We start from the raw sequence: 16,742 nt of genomic DNA, 5'->3' as shown, positions 1-16,742 counted from the left end.
AAGGGTGGTGTGAGGCTGGCCATTCTCCCCTTTGGGAACCTCCTGTAATGTCTCATAACGGCCTGGGGTGCAGTGAGGCTTGAGGTGGAAGTCCCATTGCTGGACCACCCAAGAGGCACGTTGACCATGTCTCAGCACTAGCAAAGTATGAGCACACAAAAATGATGTTTAAAAAAGGGAGAACTTGAAATAAAGTAGGGGAAAAATTAGAATTTTGTGTCTTGTTATGCTTATTTATGGTCTAGTGTTGATACTATTTGGAGTGACTTACGGGTTGGGTCCCTAGTCTCTTTAGTATCAAAGTCTTAATCTGGTTCTGGTTAATAGACTTTTTCCACGTCAACCTGTATGTTTTTGGATACTGAATTGCTATAAGACATAAATTCTGCTGGTCTATAAAACATTGAAATTGTATTAGGTATGTTTGAGTGTATATTCATGCATACAGACTCCAAGCAAGACAAATTCATTTTGATGCCTCCACATAACAGACTCAATCTTTTTTTTTTTAAGGAATATTGTTTAAATTAATTAATTAATTAAGTCTGTTTTTGGTCTTCCTTGCGGTGCACAGGCTCTCTGGATGCGGCTCGCAGGCTTCTCTAGTTGCAGTACTCAGGCAACTAGAGCGCATGGGCTCAGAAGTTGCGGCATGCGGGCTTAGTTGCGGTATGTGGGATCATAGTTCGCTGACCAGGGATCGAACCTGGGCCCCCTGCATTGGGAGTGTGGAGTCTTAACCACTGGACCACCAGGGAAGGTCCCTCAATCTTGATATTAAACTAAAAAAGGCATTGGGATAATTTAATTACATTCCTGAGGGCTTTTATGTTAGTCACATTTAGGACTTCTGCCTTGCAATTTTAAATTTGGAGCTGGTAGGTATCTTTTAAATCAGTCTTATTTCTCTTGGTTACATATTTGATGAAACTAGGGATCCACCTCAGAATTTTGGGAAGCCTTTTCAAAACTTCACCTAGAAATACAGTTCAGTTATTCAGGTCAAACTTGGGATATGCTTAGTTTCTGCAGCATGGTTTTTGTGCTGCAGCATGTCATGGAAACAAAAGATACATGGGAATCAAACTTGATTTTTTTTCTTGGAATAGAAGTAAAATGCTGTTGTGGGTTGAATTGTGCCTCAAAGATATTGCTCGAGTTCTAACCCCAATACCTGTGAATGTGACCTTATTTGGATATAGGGTTTTTGCAGACGTAATCAAGTTAGGATGGTCATACTGGATTTGGGTGAGCCTTAAGCCACTGCCTAGTGTCCTTATATGAAGAGGGAAATTTGACTTCTGGGTACATATCCAAAGGAAATAAGATCATTATCTTGAAGAGATATTTTCACCTCCATGTTCATTGTAGCATTATTTACAGTAATCAAGACATGGAAACAACCTAAGTGTCACTGGATGAATGGATAAAGAAAAAATAAATATACAATGGAATATTATTCAACCATAAAAAAGAAAGAGATCTTGCAATTTGGAACAACATGGATGGACCCTGAGGGCATTATACTAATGGAAAAAAGAGAAAGACAAATTCAGTAGGATCTCATATGTGAAATCTAAAAAACGCAACTCAGAGTTGATTGGTGGTCCCTAAGGGTGGGAGGTGGGGTGGGGAATGGGTGAAGGTGGTCAAATGGTACAAACTTCCAGTTACAAGTTCATGATAACTACAGTTAACAATACCGTACTATTAGAAAGTAGCTAAGATCTTAAAAGTTCTCACCACACATACACTCATATACACACACAAGATAACTATATGAGGTGACAGACGTGTTCACTAACCTTATTTTAATTATTTCTCGATATATAGGAGTATCAAATCATTGCATTGTATACCTTAAACAATGTTATATGTCAGTTATATCTCAATAAGCCTGGAGAAAAGAATGGAAAAAGCGGGGAGGTGTTTAGACACATGAGACAGAGACTGTCACAAGACAAGGAGGCATGGATGAGTGATGCACCTGTAAGCCCAGGAACCCAAGGATTGCTGGCTTCCACCAGACACGGGCGGAGGGGTGGGGGCAGTGGGGGGAGGGGGGCCGGCGTGGAATAGTTCTCCCTCAGTCTCCAGAAGGAACCAACCCTGCTAATACCTTGACTGCGGATTTCTGACATAATGCTAACGTAGAAAATTAAAATCTAGGTATATGACCCCCATTTTAATTTAATAAAGTCACTTTCCCCCCTAAGTTTGTATAGAAGTAAAAAAAAAGGTGTAGTGAGACATAGCCCAGTCAGATACGAATCATACAAAAAAGGTTTGATGCAATTTGAGCAGAGAAATGCTTTGGCCTCTTGCCAGAGCCTTGAGGTTTTCCTTTTATTTCTTCTCTCTCTTAAAAAAAAAAAGTTTCCTGGGGCTTCCCTGGTGGCGCAGTGGTTGAGAGTCCGCCTGCCGATGCAGGGGACGGGGGTTCCTGCCCCGGAAGATCCCACATGCCGCGGAGCGGCTAGGCCCGTGAGCCATGGCCGCTGAGCCTGCGCGTCCGGAGCCGGTGCTCCGCAACTGGAGAGGCCACAACAGTGAGAGGCCTGCGTACCGGAAAAAAAAAAAAAAAAGTTTCCTGAAAGTGAGCTTATTAATTATGCTTCCTTAAAAAAGGAGTTCACATAGGTGAAATGCAGCAAAAACCGAGTTTGAAAGGCCAGCCTTCCCCGTGTTTCACAGATGTTCCCTAAAGACTGCAGTTTAAAGCTAGAAGCACACCTGCTACTGTACCCTGAAATGAACTAATGAACCCGCAAAGCCTCAGGGAACATAACCGGTTCTCAGGTTGAGAATCCACTGGAGTCGTTCCCTTTAATAACAGGACCCTTAGCCAGAGCTTGACCATGAGGGAACTTCTCTGAAATGACCTGAGGATGTCGCTTCCAATATGAGAAAAGCGGCCGCATTGCGCCATTTGTTTTCTCTCTTCCTACTTCCACGCACAATTCTAATTATTCTACCGGACGTTGAGGGGCACTGACTGCTGAAAAACCCCAATAAAGCCACACACAGGGATGCCCGGCAGCATGAACCATCACGTTTCTGGGAACAGAGAGAAGCAGCAGGAAGGGAAGGCAGAGAGGTTCCCGGGAATGAGGAACTCAGCGCGGGGAGTGCCACGTGTGCCTGAGGAGTGCGGGTCTCGCCCGAGGGAGAGACGCTCGGGGCCAACCGGCCATTCGGGACCGACCGGCCATTCGGGACCGGGTACCGCCTTCTCCTCGCGCACGCGGCGGGTGCTCAGCGATCGCGCGCCCGCGGGAGCGAGGCCGGGGTCGGCGGCGCGGGTTCGGCGGCGAAGGCGGGGTTGCGGTAGGCCAGCAGCTGCGTGCGGCGGTTCGGAGAGCGTGGCGTCCGGCCCCGGCGGCAGAGGCCGGCGGCCAGCAGCGCGGTGCTGACTAGCAGCAGGCCGCCCGCGGCACCCAGCCCGGCCACGAGGAGCGCTGGGCTGCGCCCGGTGCTGAAGGCGGCGCACGCCCCGCGCCGGCTCAGGCCCGCGCCGTTGGCCGCCAGGACGCACACGCGATAGGCGGTGGCCGGCGACAGTCCGTGCAGGGCGTGCTGGCGCGCGGTGGCGCAGACGTCCCCCACCACCGACTGGTTCCCTGGCCGGCCCTCGGGCGCGTAGCGAATCTGGTAGGCGCGCACCACCGAGTTGGGGGCGCACCAGCGCACTAGCGCCGACGTGTCAGTGGTCTCGGCCACCGCCTGCAGCTTGGGGGGGTCCGGGAGGGTGTCTTCCCCGCTGAGGCCGGGGCACCGGCACCGCCAGCGCCGCTGCAGCTCTGCGCACGGCGTCTGGAGGTGCCTGCAGGGGTGGTAATCGCAGGGCTCATCCCGGGCCGGCGCCCCCACCTCCTCCTTCCCGCTCTCTTCCTCCTCTTCACTGGAGTCTTCCAGCAGCAGGACCGGAATCCCGCCCTCGGAAGGAGGCGGGTGGGGAGCCCGCGGGGTGGCCCGTGTCCCCCGGGCGGGCTGAGGCGTGCTCCCTGGGTTCCGGGAGGTAGGGGAGAGACCAGGGTGTTTGCTGGCCCATGGGGTGGAGGCAGCTGAGACAGTAGGTTCCAGGACAAGCCGAGCAGCATGTTCTTCTTGGTGCTCTGTCCCAGCTGTGCTCGCAGCCCTAGGTGGGTTGCCAGAGTTGCTGGAACCTGCTGGAGAGACAGTAGTGGAGGGAACGGCCCCGTCCTCGGCAAGGCTGTGCCGTGGCCCCGCCGCTCGTGTGGGGGAATCCACAGGGAGGGAGGGCACCTTGGTGACACTCTGTCGGCCTCCCGCAGATTGGGTAGAGGGGACTGTTCTCCGCAGGGTGGAGGGACCCTGTGTAGATGGTGTGTGGGTGGAGAAGACTGAGGAGGGTGGGTTGGAATCAAGGAAGGTGGTGTTTTGGTCCGAATGGCACACACTTGGCAGCTGGGACAGCAAAAGAGGGGCTGAGAAGGTGCCACTGGATCCTGCAGCTGGTGTGCACACAGTGTCTGCTGCCCTAGAGGGGAGGCCAATTGGTTAGAAGGTATTTGGCATCAGGGCTGCTTCTGTGCTGGGCTTTGAGTCCCCAGTGCAGATAATCCCTCTCCTAAGCCTTGTGACACATCTGAAAGGTACCATGTGGTACACATGCAACGTGGGTCATGCCAGTGACCTTCAGGGCAACCTGTGTAGGAGGCTCCCCTCATCACTCCCATTGTGCAGAGAAGAAAATGGGAACTCAGAAAGAGGGACTAACTGCCCAAGCTAGTAAACGCAGAGCCAAAACCCAGGGTGAGCCCGGTGAAGGGCAGTCCAGATGCTCTAAGTGTGGTCTGCCATTTTATTCTCACCTGTCTGCTTCCTAGTGGTGAGTACTAGTAACAATACTCATACTAGCTAACATTTTTTGAGTGCTTGCTGCATGCTAGGGACTATTGCTAACACTTCACTGTATAAACCAATCTAGTCTGCACTACCTCATGAGGTAGGCACTATTATCCCCATTTTACAGATGAGGAGGTAGAAACACAAAGAGGTTAAGTAACAGCCAAAATCAACAGTAGTAAGTACTCTCAACCTTTTCATTCATACCAGAGCAAGACCCGTCACTGCAAAGGGCCTGGGTGCCAGAGGCAACATGAAGGGGTCAGGGGGGCAGACTGAGCCCCACTTGATATCCAGGCTTGTGTGAGAGGTGAGAAGAGAACCCCACAGGACAGGGCTCTCAAAGTGAGCTGCAAGGAGAACAGATTAGCTGGTGGAGGTGGTTTGAGGGTGCTCAAGACCAGAGGTGTCCCTAGCCCCCATCCTCTCCTGGTGGCCAGCCTGGGCGTGGCTCCCCACTGCAAAACAACTCTTCCAGCCAGCAGCCAGTGGGAAGTCTCCATAGGAATTCTTTTTCTCCTGTCTCACGAGAGAGCTCTATAAGCCCACTGGCCCTGGACTTAGAGGCCAGGCCCCGTTTTGGGGACTCAGTGGGGCCCAGTGGTTAAGAGCACAGTTTTGGAAGACGGTATAGATCCTGCCTCCTCCACCCAGCGGCTACGTGAATCTAAGCAAGTACCTCTCTTCCTTGGGCCCCAATTCGCTCGTTTGTAAAATAAGCAATGATAACTCCGCTTTAGCAGAGACAAGCTAGCTCTTTACTTCGCCTTTCTTTTCCTAGCGGGCACACAGCTAGACTACATTTCCCAGCCTCCCTTGTAGTAGGCGTGACCTGCTAAGAGACATCTGGCCAATGGGATGTGAGTGACGGTAGTGAGCTCCACCTCCTGGCCTGGCCCATTAAAACCTCCTGAGTCGGGGGTCCTCCACGCTCTCTGCCCCTCTGGCTGACGGGAAGGGAAGTAGAGCCTCTTTGTCCTGGGTTCTTGAGTGTGACTACACGGGGAATGGCCGCCCCACCCAGCACTGCCAACCTGTCCAGCATGGTTACGTGAGCAAGATATGAACTGTGAGAACTTCAGCTCCGGAGGGCAGGCCCTCACCCCTCAGTCATCTGCTTTGTAAATGTGTTACCTGTTTAGGACAATCCTCTTTGCATCCATGAGGAGCCAGGACAACTCACAGCTGCAAGTGAGGGGATTACCAAAGAGGTTGATGGACAGGACCTGGGAGGAATGCAGGTTCCAAGGAGGGAAGGAACTCAAGTTGCAGCTGAAATGCACAAAAATCTATTAAGTCAGTCTTTTACAGTCAGGTCAAAACTATACCCAGAGAGCCACGGTGGTGTTATGGGAAATCCATTCTGTTAGGTGCTAGATGATATTGCTTTGAGCAAACTCTTAATAACCTTGGATTTTTTTTTTTTTCATCTGTAGGGATATAAAACCTAACCCAGTCAGTATCACCCCTCATAACAAATGGAGACAATCCTCCCTGCTGGTTATATCAAAAAGAGTCTGTGATGATGAAAGTGTTTATAAATATAAATCTCTACACAAGTAAGATATTGTTGAATTTCCCTGGTGGCACAGTGGTTAAGAATCTGCCTGCCAATGCAGGGGACACGGGTTCGAGCCCTGGTCCAAGGAGATCCCACATGCTGCAGAGTAACTAAGCCCGTGCGCCACAACTACTGAGCCTGTGCTCTAGAGCCCGTGCTCCACAACAAGAGAAGCCACCACAATGAGAAGCCCACACACTGCAAGGAAAAGCAGCCCTGCCGGCCGCAACTAGAGAAAGCCCGCCCACAGCAACAAAGACCCAACACAGCCAAAATAAATAAGTAATAAAATAAAATGTTTTTTTTTTAAAAAGTAAGATATTGTTATCATAGACCAGTCACAAGAAATGGCAGAAGTTCTTAATTAGTGAGAGCACTTTTTTTTTTTTTTTGTGGTACGAGGGCCTTTCACTGTTGTGGCCTCTCCTGTTGCGGAGCACAGGCTCTAGACGTGCAGACTCAGCGGCCATGGCTCATGCGCCCAGCCGCTCCGCGGCATGTGGGATCTTCCCGGGCACGAACCCACGTCCCCTGCCTCGGCAGGCGGACTCTTACCCACTGCCCCACCAGGGAAGCCCAGTGAGAACACTCTTGAACGTATACTATTGCAGTTGAACTGCATCTGATGGCACTCAATACCAGTCCTTTGGAAGATGCCTCACTGAAGTGTATCAGTTAGTGCTTGCTAACTTAGCTTAAAATAATAAATATTTATTCTTTTTCATGATTCTGTGGGTTGACTCAGTGATTTTTATGGTCTGGGCCAGCTCAGCTGGGCCTGAAAGATCTAGGATGGCCTCCCATATATGGAGCCTCAGCTGGGTTTGCCGGGACCACTCTCCATGTGTCTCTCATCACCCAGGAGGCTAGCTCAGGCTTGTGCACATGGTGGTGGACCAGTCCCCACCAGCAAGAGAGGGCGAGCCCCAACTTGCTCATCTGCTTTTGTCTCTGCTTATATAACATTTGCTAATGTCCCTCTGGCCTAAAGAAGTCACATGGCCACGCCCAGCTTCAAGGGGTAGAGAACAGACTCTACTTCCTGATGGGAGGAGCTGTAAAGTACATTGCTAAGGGGTGTGTCTACAGGGATGGGAGGAATTACCAGGGCCATTTTTGCAAACAATGTACCACACCTAGCAATGGCAGGTCCTCTCCTGGTTTTCTGCGTTTTCTGCCCAGAGCCTCACTGAGCGTTTGGCCTCAACTGTCTCAACTCCTGGAGTCTCCTGGCCTCTTGTACATGTTCTCAGTTATAATCTGAGCATCATGAGCAACAGGAGTTACACTCTATCTACAGGCCTCTTCTGATCAAAGGCTGGCTTTTCTCCATCTGCCTGGGAAACATCCACCTTCTCCTCCTGCTCTGGGGGAGATGCAGATGTTCTGGGCAAGGAAGGACCTACCACCCAGATCTGCTCTAACACTCCTGGCCAGTGGGCACCTGACAGTTGTCCCCTGTGGAGCACTGAATATATGTGTGTGCCATTTATATTGAAACTTAAGCTGTGCCCACATATATGTGTATATATATGCAAATGCTTGCTTTTAGCAGGATTCACAGAGATAGAGTAGAAATCTTAGGATGGGAGTTTACTTAGCACTTCATCTTTCAAAGGAAATATTTTTCTTTTTGCCTGAAGGGGAAAGGAAAAGGATTACCACATTTTGGGGGAAGTAACATTGCTTAGTGGTTCAGGTAACATTATCTCATTGATCATGAGGTAGATAATATTTCACTCTTTTTTTTTTTGGCTGCACTTGCGGGATCTTAGCTCCCTGACCAGGAATTGAACCTGGGCCCCGGCAGTGAGAGCGCCAACTCCTAACCACTGGACCACCAGGGAATTCCCAATATTTCACTCATTTTATAAATAAGGAAAAGGAGTCTTTTCCTTATCTGACAGCCCTTTCTGCCATCCAGTGCAACCTGCATATGATAAAGACAAGCTGCATTTGCCATCCACATGCTGAGGGAGAGCCTGCATCACGTCCTGACGCATGATGGCACCCAGGTGCTCTCTGCATCTGAGCTGACAGAGCCCTAGTGTGCAAGAAGTTTCCCCTCGCCCTCTAAACAATCCCTTTTCTCTTTTTTTGCTGCAATATTGCCAAAGGCGTCTCCCTCCTGCATGTAGTGTTGTCGGAGAGGACTGTGGATGGCGTTGGGCATGCTGGGTTGGCAGAGCAGCCAGGAGGGTGCCACCCCCTCTTCAGAGGGTGCTGGCTGTGCCAGGGCACGCACACGTCCCCCAGCATCTATCACAGATAGCCTCCCAGGGGAGGCTGTGGGTGAGCTAAGGAGAGCCAGAAGCAAAGTGGGCTGAGAAGGGAAGAGGGTCCAGCAGGGGAGAGGGCATTTAATGAGCTTCAGAGGCTTGAGAGCTCCCAGCCTTCTGGGAGTGGCTCCTCCCCCAGCTGGAGCACAGTGGGGTACAGTGGGGGCCTGGGCTGAGCCAGCCAGAGAGTTAAACCTTTCCCTCCAGCCACGGAAAGCATGGAAAGGTTTTCATTTGGCTTAAGACTCAATCAGATTACAATTTAGACAGACCTCTTGGCTGAATATGGTGACTGGGTTACAAGGGTTCTTAACCTGAAGTCCTTGGAGACACGGTCTGTGAACTTGGATGGAGAATATTACTTCTTTACTTTCACAAACCTCTAACTGAAATTTACCATTTGCTACAGTGGCAAAAGAAGGCAGCAAATCACAGGTGAATCACCAACAAATCACAGATATTTCCATATCACTTTTCAGTAGTTTTCTGTCACTCATAATCATCAAAATTATGGAAGTTATTGGACCTGCTGCTGGATTTTGTTATTTATGGTGTTAAATAAAGAAGCACACCCCACACACATATATTCCTAAAACACACATTTAAAAATATTTTGTTAACTATAATTGGTTTCTTTGGAATCCTGCGTACATACCTTACTTTATGTATATCAGAACATTCTTCTGAGAAAGGCCCATAGGCTTCACAGAACGCCACAGGAGTCCATGGCACAGAAACGTTTGAGGCTTCCTGCACTAACATGTGGGCCTCTGAAGGTGGAGTCACCGATTAGAAGGCTCTCGGTTATTGGGGTAGGGAATGATGAGAACTTGATATCAAGCTGCCCTGCAGGGCAGGTAGGAAGGGCTGGCACAGGAGCTATTGGGAATGGAGACCAGACTGGACCTGGTAACTGGGGAGCCAACCTTAAGATCCATCTACACCTGCACTGACTCTTCAACCCACTCCCATCTGGCTCCACTGAGAATGAATGTCACCAACACCCCACATTTTGCCAAATCCTACGGCATCAGACAAGGGGGTGGGGACAATGCTAGAGGAAGCATGTAGGGTGAGAAATGACATGCCAAAAAGTTGTAAGAAGTGGAAATAGCCAATGACCTTAAGAAGGCCTATCCAGAAAGGATGGAGAAGCACCAGGGCAACATACTGAGGACAAGGAGAGCATGTCAAGAGGGGGAAAGACTCAACAAGGGGCTCAATGGATAGAGAAGTGTCCACTGGATGTAGCAGCTGAAATGCCACTGGTCCCATTCAATCATGAAGCTGAAGTGGGTGGTCAGATTGCAGCGAACTGAGAAGCGTAGGGAGAGGAAGCAGCCACCACTTTTGACCCAGGTATGCCTGCTTTTCTTGGGGTCTAGGTTGCCTTTTTCCACCTGGTGAGTTTGGACTCACCATTGAAGATATGGATCAATCATGTTCTTCCAGTCTGCTGGAGCTGAGCGTTAACCCCACTTGCCTTATAGCACGGTACATGGTGTGTGCCTCTGTTACTGATCCCAGCATATCATGACAATTGGCAGATGTCCGCTGCCTACAGAACTGTGCACTCCCTGAAAGCAAGGGCCATGCTGTCATCATCAACACCACCATCGCCCTCAACAGCATCATTGTTACTGGTGCCTTCACCACTATCCCCATCAGCATCCACCGTCATCACCTGATGCCTCCTCCACCATCTCTGTGCTGAAGGTGCTCAGTTAGGGATCTCCAGCCCAGACCTTCCATGATTTCCAGGCTCATGTATCTAGTTGTGTGCTAGATCCTGAAAGACCTAGGAGACATCCAGTGGAGATGCCCAGTAGTAATAATACAAACCTCCTGTTCTGTGCCAGGTGCTGTTATAGGCACATATCAAAACATTTCCTCTCACAACAATGCAGTGGGGGAGGATTTGATCATTATCCCCATTTCACAGATGAGGAAACTGAGCCACAGAAGCATTAGGTAACTTGCCCCAACTCACATAGCTAGTAAGTGGTGGGTGGAGTCAGGATTGAGCCCAGGCAGTTTGGTTCCGTATCTGATAACCTTAAATAATGCTGCATCAGTCTGAAGCTCAAAAGAGGAGTCTGAGCCAGAGATGATATCACTCTCATCCACATCATCACCACTGCCACCATCGTCATCACCATTACCATCCTATCACCAGTTCACCATCATCAGAGTTACCATTACCACCATCACTGTCATCATTATATCACCTTCATCACAACCACCATGATGATCTTAACTAATGTTATAGAGCACCACAATGTGCCAGGCACTGAGCTAAGTGCTCTGCATGTTCTATGTCCTTTTCCCTTGTGATAGGCCCCAAAGTGAGTACTCTGGAGCTAGCAGAGAAAAAAGAGAAGTGGCTACATTGAGAGTGATGGTGGGGCAACAGTGCTTGCTTCCCAGGGCCCAGTTGTGGGCCCACAGGAAAGGAGGTGGCCTGGGATCATCTTCAAAGGGACGTTGCCCTTCCTGCTAGAAGTCAGAACAGTAGTTGCTCTTGGGAAGGAGGGTGGATATAGACACTTGGGACATCCACTGGGCCAGACGGCACCATCCCCAGGTCCCAATGCAAGTAGGACCTGCTCAAGCCCTGGAAGGGGCTGCTGACTTGCATAAACACATGGGGAAGCAGGTGGTTGGAGAAATAGAGAAGACCCTGATGCCCTCAACTCCTCTTCCCACTGCAAGTTTCTCATCCTGGGCTTAAAGGAAACTTAACATGCATGAGAGTTTGAAGTTTTAACATTACTCTGGACAGGACTGATTTGCTTGATTTTTAGGCTGGATGGACTCTCTAGGATGTGCCCACCATATCACCTGAAGGATGCGGAGGAACAAGACCCCAGCGAGGCCTTGAAGGAGCAGTGGAAGGAAAAGTAAGGTCTGGTTGATCCTATAAAATAGTTACGCCTATTCAACTTAGTGTAATGGGCAAAAATCAGTCACGTGCTTCAGGAACACTTACTTCTGGAAATGAAGGACCTGTAGGAGAGGCGTGTCTTGAAAGATGTATGTATGGACAGAGGTAAGTGCTGGCGAATCTTGACAATCCAGCTGCTGCAGGTCAGGGGTCACCTTGAAAATGTCCCCCTCCAGGCTGTTCAGCCTGGGCATCTTCCTTAGGTAGAGGGACGTGAGCTTCGGCAGGTCTCTGATCCATCCTGACTGAACTGAAACACAGAGGGGAAACTGCCCACTACCTGGGAAGGCATAAACCCAGGAGGCCGGCACGGGATTAAGGAAACAATGAGAGTGACAAGGTGAGTGGTGAAGGTCATTGCAGAGCATGGGTACTGTGGGCAGCTTTGGGAATCTCAGAAGCATGAGCCATTTCAGCTGGAAGGGCCCTCGGAGATGACCAGTTATTCCTTTTCCAGCCCCAGGTGGCTGAGGCCCCAGAGGACAATGCCTGGCGAAAGGCCACACAGTGGGGAAGGTACAGGGTGGGGCTTGACCCCAGGACACTGTCTCCAAGTCCACTGTTGCCCCACCCTCTTGTTAAACCCCTCACAGAAGTACCCCAGCCTTTACTCTGATGGCTACTAGGAGCAAGGGAAATCTTTGAGGAATGTAAGGAAGGAGAGGAGGAGTGAGGTAGGAGGAGGCCCAGAAACCTCATTCCGTGGCTCTCCTAGTAAATGGAGAACGTGCCCCTTCTTCTGTTTCCTGTTCTTTGTTCTCTTGTCGGTGGTGGAACAGGTGATTACAGTAAGTCCCCTACATACGAACATTCAAGTTGTGAACTTTCAAAGATGCGAACATGCATTCGCATGTCCAATCATGTAAGTTAGTTCTATTTGAGGAGGCGCTGTTAGTTTTTGAGGCACAGGACTGGAATGTAGAACAGTACATGAAGGTTGCAGCAGCCATTCAGAATGCAATCCAGTGCTACCGTGTCATCTATGATAAGAAAAAAAGAGCTAATACCCAGATATCACTGGATTTTTGTTTTAAGAGGGTAGATAGAATTGAATCCAGCAAGGAACCAGAACCTGTGCCATCAACGTCAGGCGTGAGTGAAATTGCAGCTCACCCTCCATCTCCTATTGCTGACGATTCTCCAGCTCTACCATCTCCCACCTCCTCTCCCACCTCCAGTCAGTAACTCTTCTTGCCTGTTCACTCGGAGTCAGCCCCTGTGTGCCAGCTGTTGTACTCTACTGCTGTACTTTTCAAGGTATTGTTCTGTAAGATTAAAAATGTTTTCTTTATTTTTTGTGTTTGTTTTTTATGTATTATTTGTGTGAAAAGTATTATAAACCTATTACAGTACAGTACCATATAGCCGATTGTGTTAGTTGGGTACCTAGACTGACTTTGTTGGGCTTACCAACAAATTGGACTTACGAGCATGTTCTAGGAACAGAACTCCTTCATATGTAGGGGACTTACTGTGTAGATGAGAAGTGTTTTTTAAAAAATAACACCAACCTTGTGAATCAGAGTCAGAACATGCCAAGTACAGGAAAACAGGTATCCTCACCTCCCTCCTGTGTCTTATTGAAGGATTCAACATTCACAGAAAGAGTTTTAGCCAACTGAATAGAAATCAATGAATGCATCCTCTGAGCATCAGGTGCTTCACGTTAACTAAATGTTTGGTACCAAGTTCTTCCATTCATCAGCCCCAAAGCGCTGCATCCACTCCCCATTCTACAAGCATTGACCAGCTCTGCTGGGGAGCAGAACAGAGAGGCTAAAAGTGTGGGCTCTGGACCCAGAATGCTTGGGTTCGGATGTGGAGGCACCGCTAATGACCTGGGAGGCTGCGGGCCAGCCATTCCTCTTTCTCTGTGCCCTGGTTCCCTCACATGCAGAACGGAGATAATAGTCCCCACCTCTTGGAACTCAAGGAGTGAATCCTGGTGCGGCGCTTCGAACAGGGTGCCCTCGGCTCGGGGCGGGTCTTTTTGAGTAGTCTTGTGAGCAGGCGCCAGGGGCAGCGCCCCTCGAGGAAGTTCACAGCCCTCTCTCCCCAGATCGCCAGCCCCTCGGGCTCGACACCCGGCGCCCGCACTCACCGCGCCGGAGGAACGTGCCGCTGAGATCCAGGACCTCGAGCGCAGCCAGGGGCGCGCCACCAGCCCCCGCGAAGGCAGCGTCGGCGATGCCAGCGTGGTCGCCGCGGCCCAGCGCGGTGCAGGACAGGTTGAGCAGGCGCAGCGCGGGGAAGCAGGCGAAGGCTCCGGTCTGCAGCGCCCGCAGCGGGTTCCCGGCCAGCGCCAGCGTTCGGAGGCCGGGCAGCACGGGCCCGGAGCACGGCGGCAGGGCTTCCAGCAGGTTGTAGCTGAGGTCGAGCGTGTGCAGTCCCGCGGGCGCGCCGGGGCCCCAGCGCAGCGCGGCGATGCGGTTGTGGCGCAGCGTCAGCACCTGCAGCCGCGGCAGGTGACCGAGCTCGGGCGCGCTCAGGGCGCGCAGCAGGTTGTGGCTGCCGTCGAGACTGTGCAGCGCGCGCGGCAGGCAGCCCGGCAGGCGCTCCAGGCTGCGGTTCTCGAGGGTCAGGGTCGTGACTCCCGCGGCGGGGAGCCCTTCGCAGGGCGAGACCGTGGCGTTGCCGGCCCCGCTCCCCCAGGGGCCCTGGTGAGTGAGCTGGAAAACTGGGGCCTTCTGGAGAGGCCCCGCCCGGCTCGGTCGCGGTGCCGTCCACGGCAGCAGCAGCAGCACCAGCAGATCCCACCACATGGCGCTTAGCTGGAGACAGAAGAGCGGACCAACCCATTAAATGCATTGGAAACGCCGAACGAAGGGGCAAATGCGCCGCCCCCACCCCCGCCGCCTCTTCCCCAGGAAGAGCCTGGATGTTCCCTGAAGGACGAGAGCTGTTTCCCCGCGTCACCAGATGTGCGGTGACTTGGTCCCTGCCTGCTTTGCCCCATCATCTCCCGCATGTACCCCGCGGCACCCCCTGCCCTTCCTTCCCCTAGCTCTGCCTTTCCCTCTCATTCACTCGAGGATTTCCACCCACAGGTGACCTTTTGAGGAAGGCCTCCCTTATCTGTCCCTGAACTTTCCAGTAACCCTCTCCCTTTGCTTGTCCCCATCCCATGAGTTTCTGGGGGGAAGGGAACATGGCCTTTCTCTTTGCAAATTCTCCCCAGGTGTGCAGACGCTGCTGCATAAACGTATATTAGTAACACGCCAGTGGATGGCCTCAGTCGGGAGGGAGCTCTGCTGGGGTATTATAAACATGGGACTTAAGGAAGACTTTATTAGTTCCAACGACACTCAGTTGCCCCAATTTTCCCCCTTAGAACTGCGGAGCCACAGGTGAGTCCAGTTTGCCTGTAAACTAGTTTGCAAGTCACACTTTAAATTCTGGGATCTCTTTCTTGGGAGGACACTCAGTGTTGCCTTCAGGGAAGAAGGGAGCCCACAGACCACTGTGGGGCTTGGGAACCTGGAGTCAAGTATTTCCTCATCCCATGTTGGTCCCAACAAAAGCTAGGGTTCTTGAGGTCAGCCCTGCCCAGAAGGGATGACTGAGGGCTGCTAGAAGTGGAGTTTCTGGAGTACCCAGGATTGCACAGGGCAGCTGGGAGATCAGGTAGGGATAGATCAGGCAGCCACGGGCTGCTGTGGATGTGTCAGAGCTACTTCCAACTAGGTCCTGACCTTGAGGTCACTGCTTGACATCCCCTCATTTTTGCAGGTGTGCATTCCTGCTCCAGCTCTCTCTGCTGACTGCTAAGTCCCTGAGCAACCACCCTGGCTCCAGGGAAAGGGCCTCCCTCTTGCTAGCTGGGGGGTCAAGGCAGTGAAAAAGATCCTGGAAACTGAGACTAGGAGTCCATGTGTCCAGCAGTGTGTCATACTCACCTGGAAGCTGTCGTTTCAGAGTGTGGCAGCCTTGGATGCCGGTCTACAGTCTTCAGTTTTGTCTTACAGATTCCAGGAGCCAGTAGCTTAGCAGCTCAACTTTGAATTTCAGAAGGAGGTCTGTTTCCCAGATGCCCCTGGCCCTGGCCCCACCCACCCAGGGATCCTCAGATACCCCAGCCCCTGCAGCCCCTCCTTCCCTACCGAGATATTGTGGTCTTTAGCCAATAACTCTCACTGCCTGTCTCCTGGGCCTGCCCCTGCCCCTTTCCAGGCATGGCACCTCCCCCCAACCCTCCCCCATCTTCACCTGGCCTTTCTCCAGCCAGAAAGCCAGCCAGCCAGCTGCCTTTCCCAGGCCTGAGAGATGGAGGGAGTCCGCTCTTCCGGGACAAGGTGAGCACTGAGGGATAATGGGGGCAGTGGGGCAGAGTCAGCCCCATCACTTCCCAGGAATCTGATCCTCCTGCCAGGTGGCTCCCATTTCCTGGGATGGTTGGAGGCTGAATGGTGAGCTAGTATGAGGAGGAAGCCCCCTTCCCCAAAAGTGGAAGGTACCCCAGTCTATAGGAAGGAAAAAGCGGCGGGAGTGGGGAGTCCTCAGAGGAACGTGAGAGCAGGGGCAGGCATGGACCGGATCCAGGAGCCCCAAGAAGGATGGGTTTGGTTTCTCTGGGACTCAGTTCAGTGACAGCGTGGATGTTTGTCTCTCGAAGGGGTGGGAATCAATAAAGAGGGCAGAAATGCAGAAAGATCATTCCTGCCCTGTGGCTGGGGTGATCAATCCTGGTTACCAAAAGCCCCAGGTCTCCCTGAAACCGTGGGGATGCTAAATGTGCTTTGCTTAGAGCACATTTGTTTAGAGCAATCAGTGCCTTTCTCCCCCAGAATTCCAAGACTGTTCATTCATCTGAGGGCCTTTGATCTGCACACCCTAGCTCCCACCCCAGGCCAGGGGTTAATCATCCCCAGCATTGTGTACACAGACCTCTGAGACCAGAACTTCATCTTTCCTCTTGTCAGTTCTTATCTGAGCAGAGCTGAGGAACTCCAGGACCTCTGGGAATTGGCATGTTTAATTGGTTAGTTGCAAATCCCCGGGGATCTCTTTTGAGGCCTTCTCCACCCAAAGCCTCAAAAATATCCTTTCAGCCTAATTGCTAGCCCCGGGCCTTGCTGCTCAGAAGTATACC

General features: G+C 51.4%; 1 protein-coding gene across 1 annotated transcript; it reads right to left on the bottom strand.

The window, feature by feature from the left end:
* Positions 1 to 3,129: 3,129 nt before the first annotated feature.
* On the bottom strand, positions 3,130 to 14,430 carry LRRN4 (leucine rich repeat neuronal 4). The gene is made up of 4 exons (XM_022556515.3): positions 13,755 to 14,430; positions 11,699 to 11,903; positions 6,004 to 6,141; positions 3,130 to 4,501 (listed from the first exon to the last, which is right to left on the bottom strand). Exons 1-4 carry the CDS (start codon positions 14,413 to 14,415, stop codon positions 3,256 to 3,258), a joined length of 2,250 nt encoding a protein of 749 aa, XP_022412223.3. The 5' UTR covers positions 14,416 to 14,430; the 3' UTR covers positions 3,130 to 3,255.
* Positions 14,431 to 16,742: the final 2,312 nt, after the last annotated feature.

This window comes from Delphinapterus leucas, chromosome 15, assembly GCF_059928025.1.
Source record: "Delphinapterus leucas isolate spDelLeu-1000000601 "Yukka" chromosome 15, BTC_Dleu_Yukka2, whole genome shotgun sequence".
NCBI lineage: Eukaryota > Metazoa > Chordata > Mammalia > Artiodactyla > Monodontidae > Delphinapterus > Delphinapterus leucas.
The sequence above is the reverse complement of the archived record's forward strand: the minus strand, read 5'-3'. Positions and strand labels throughout refer to the sequence as shown.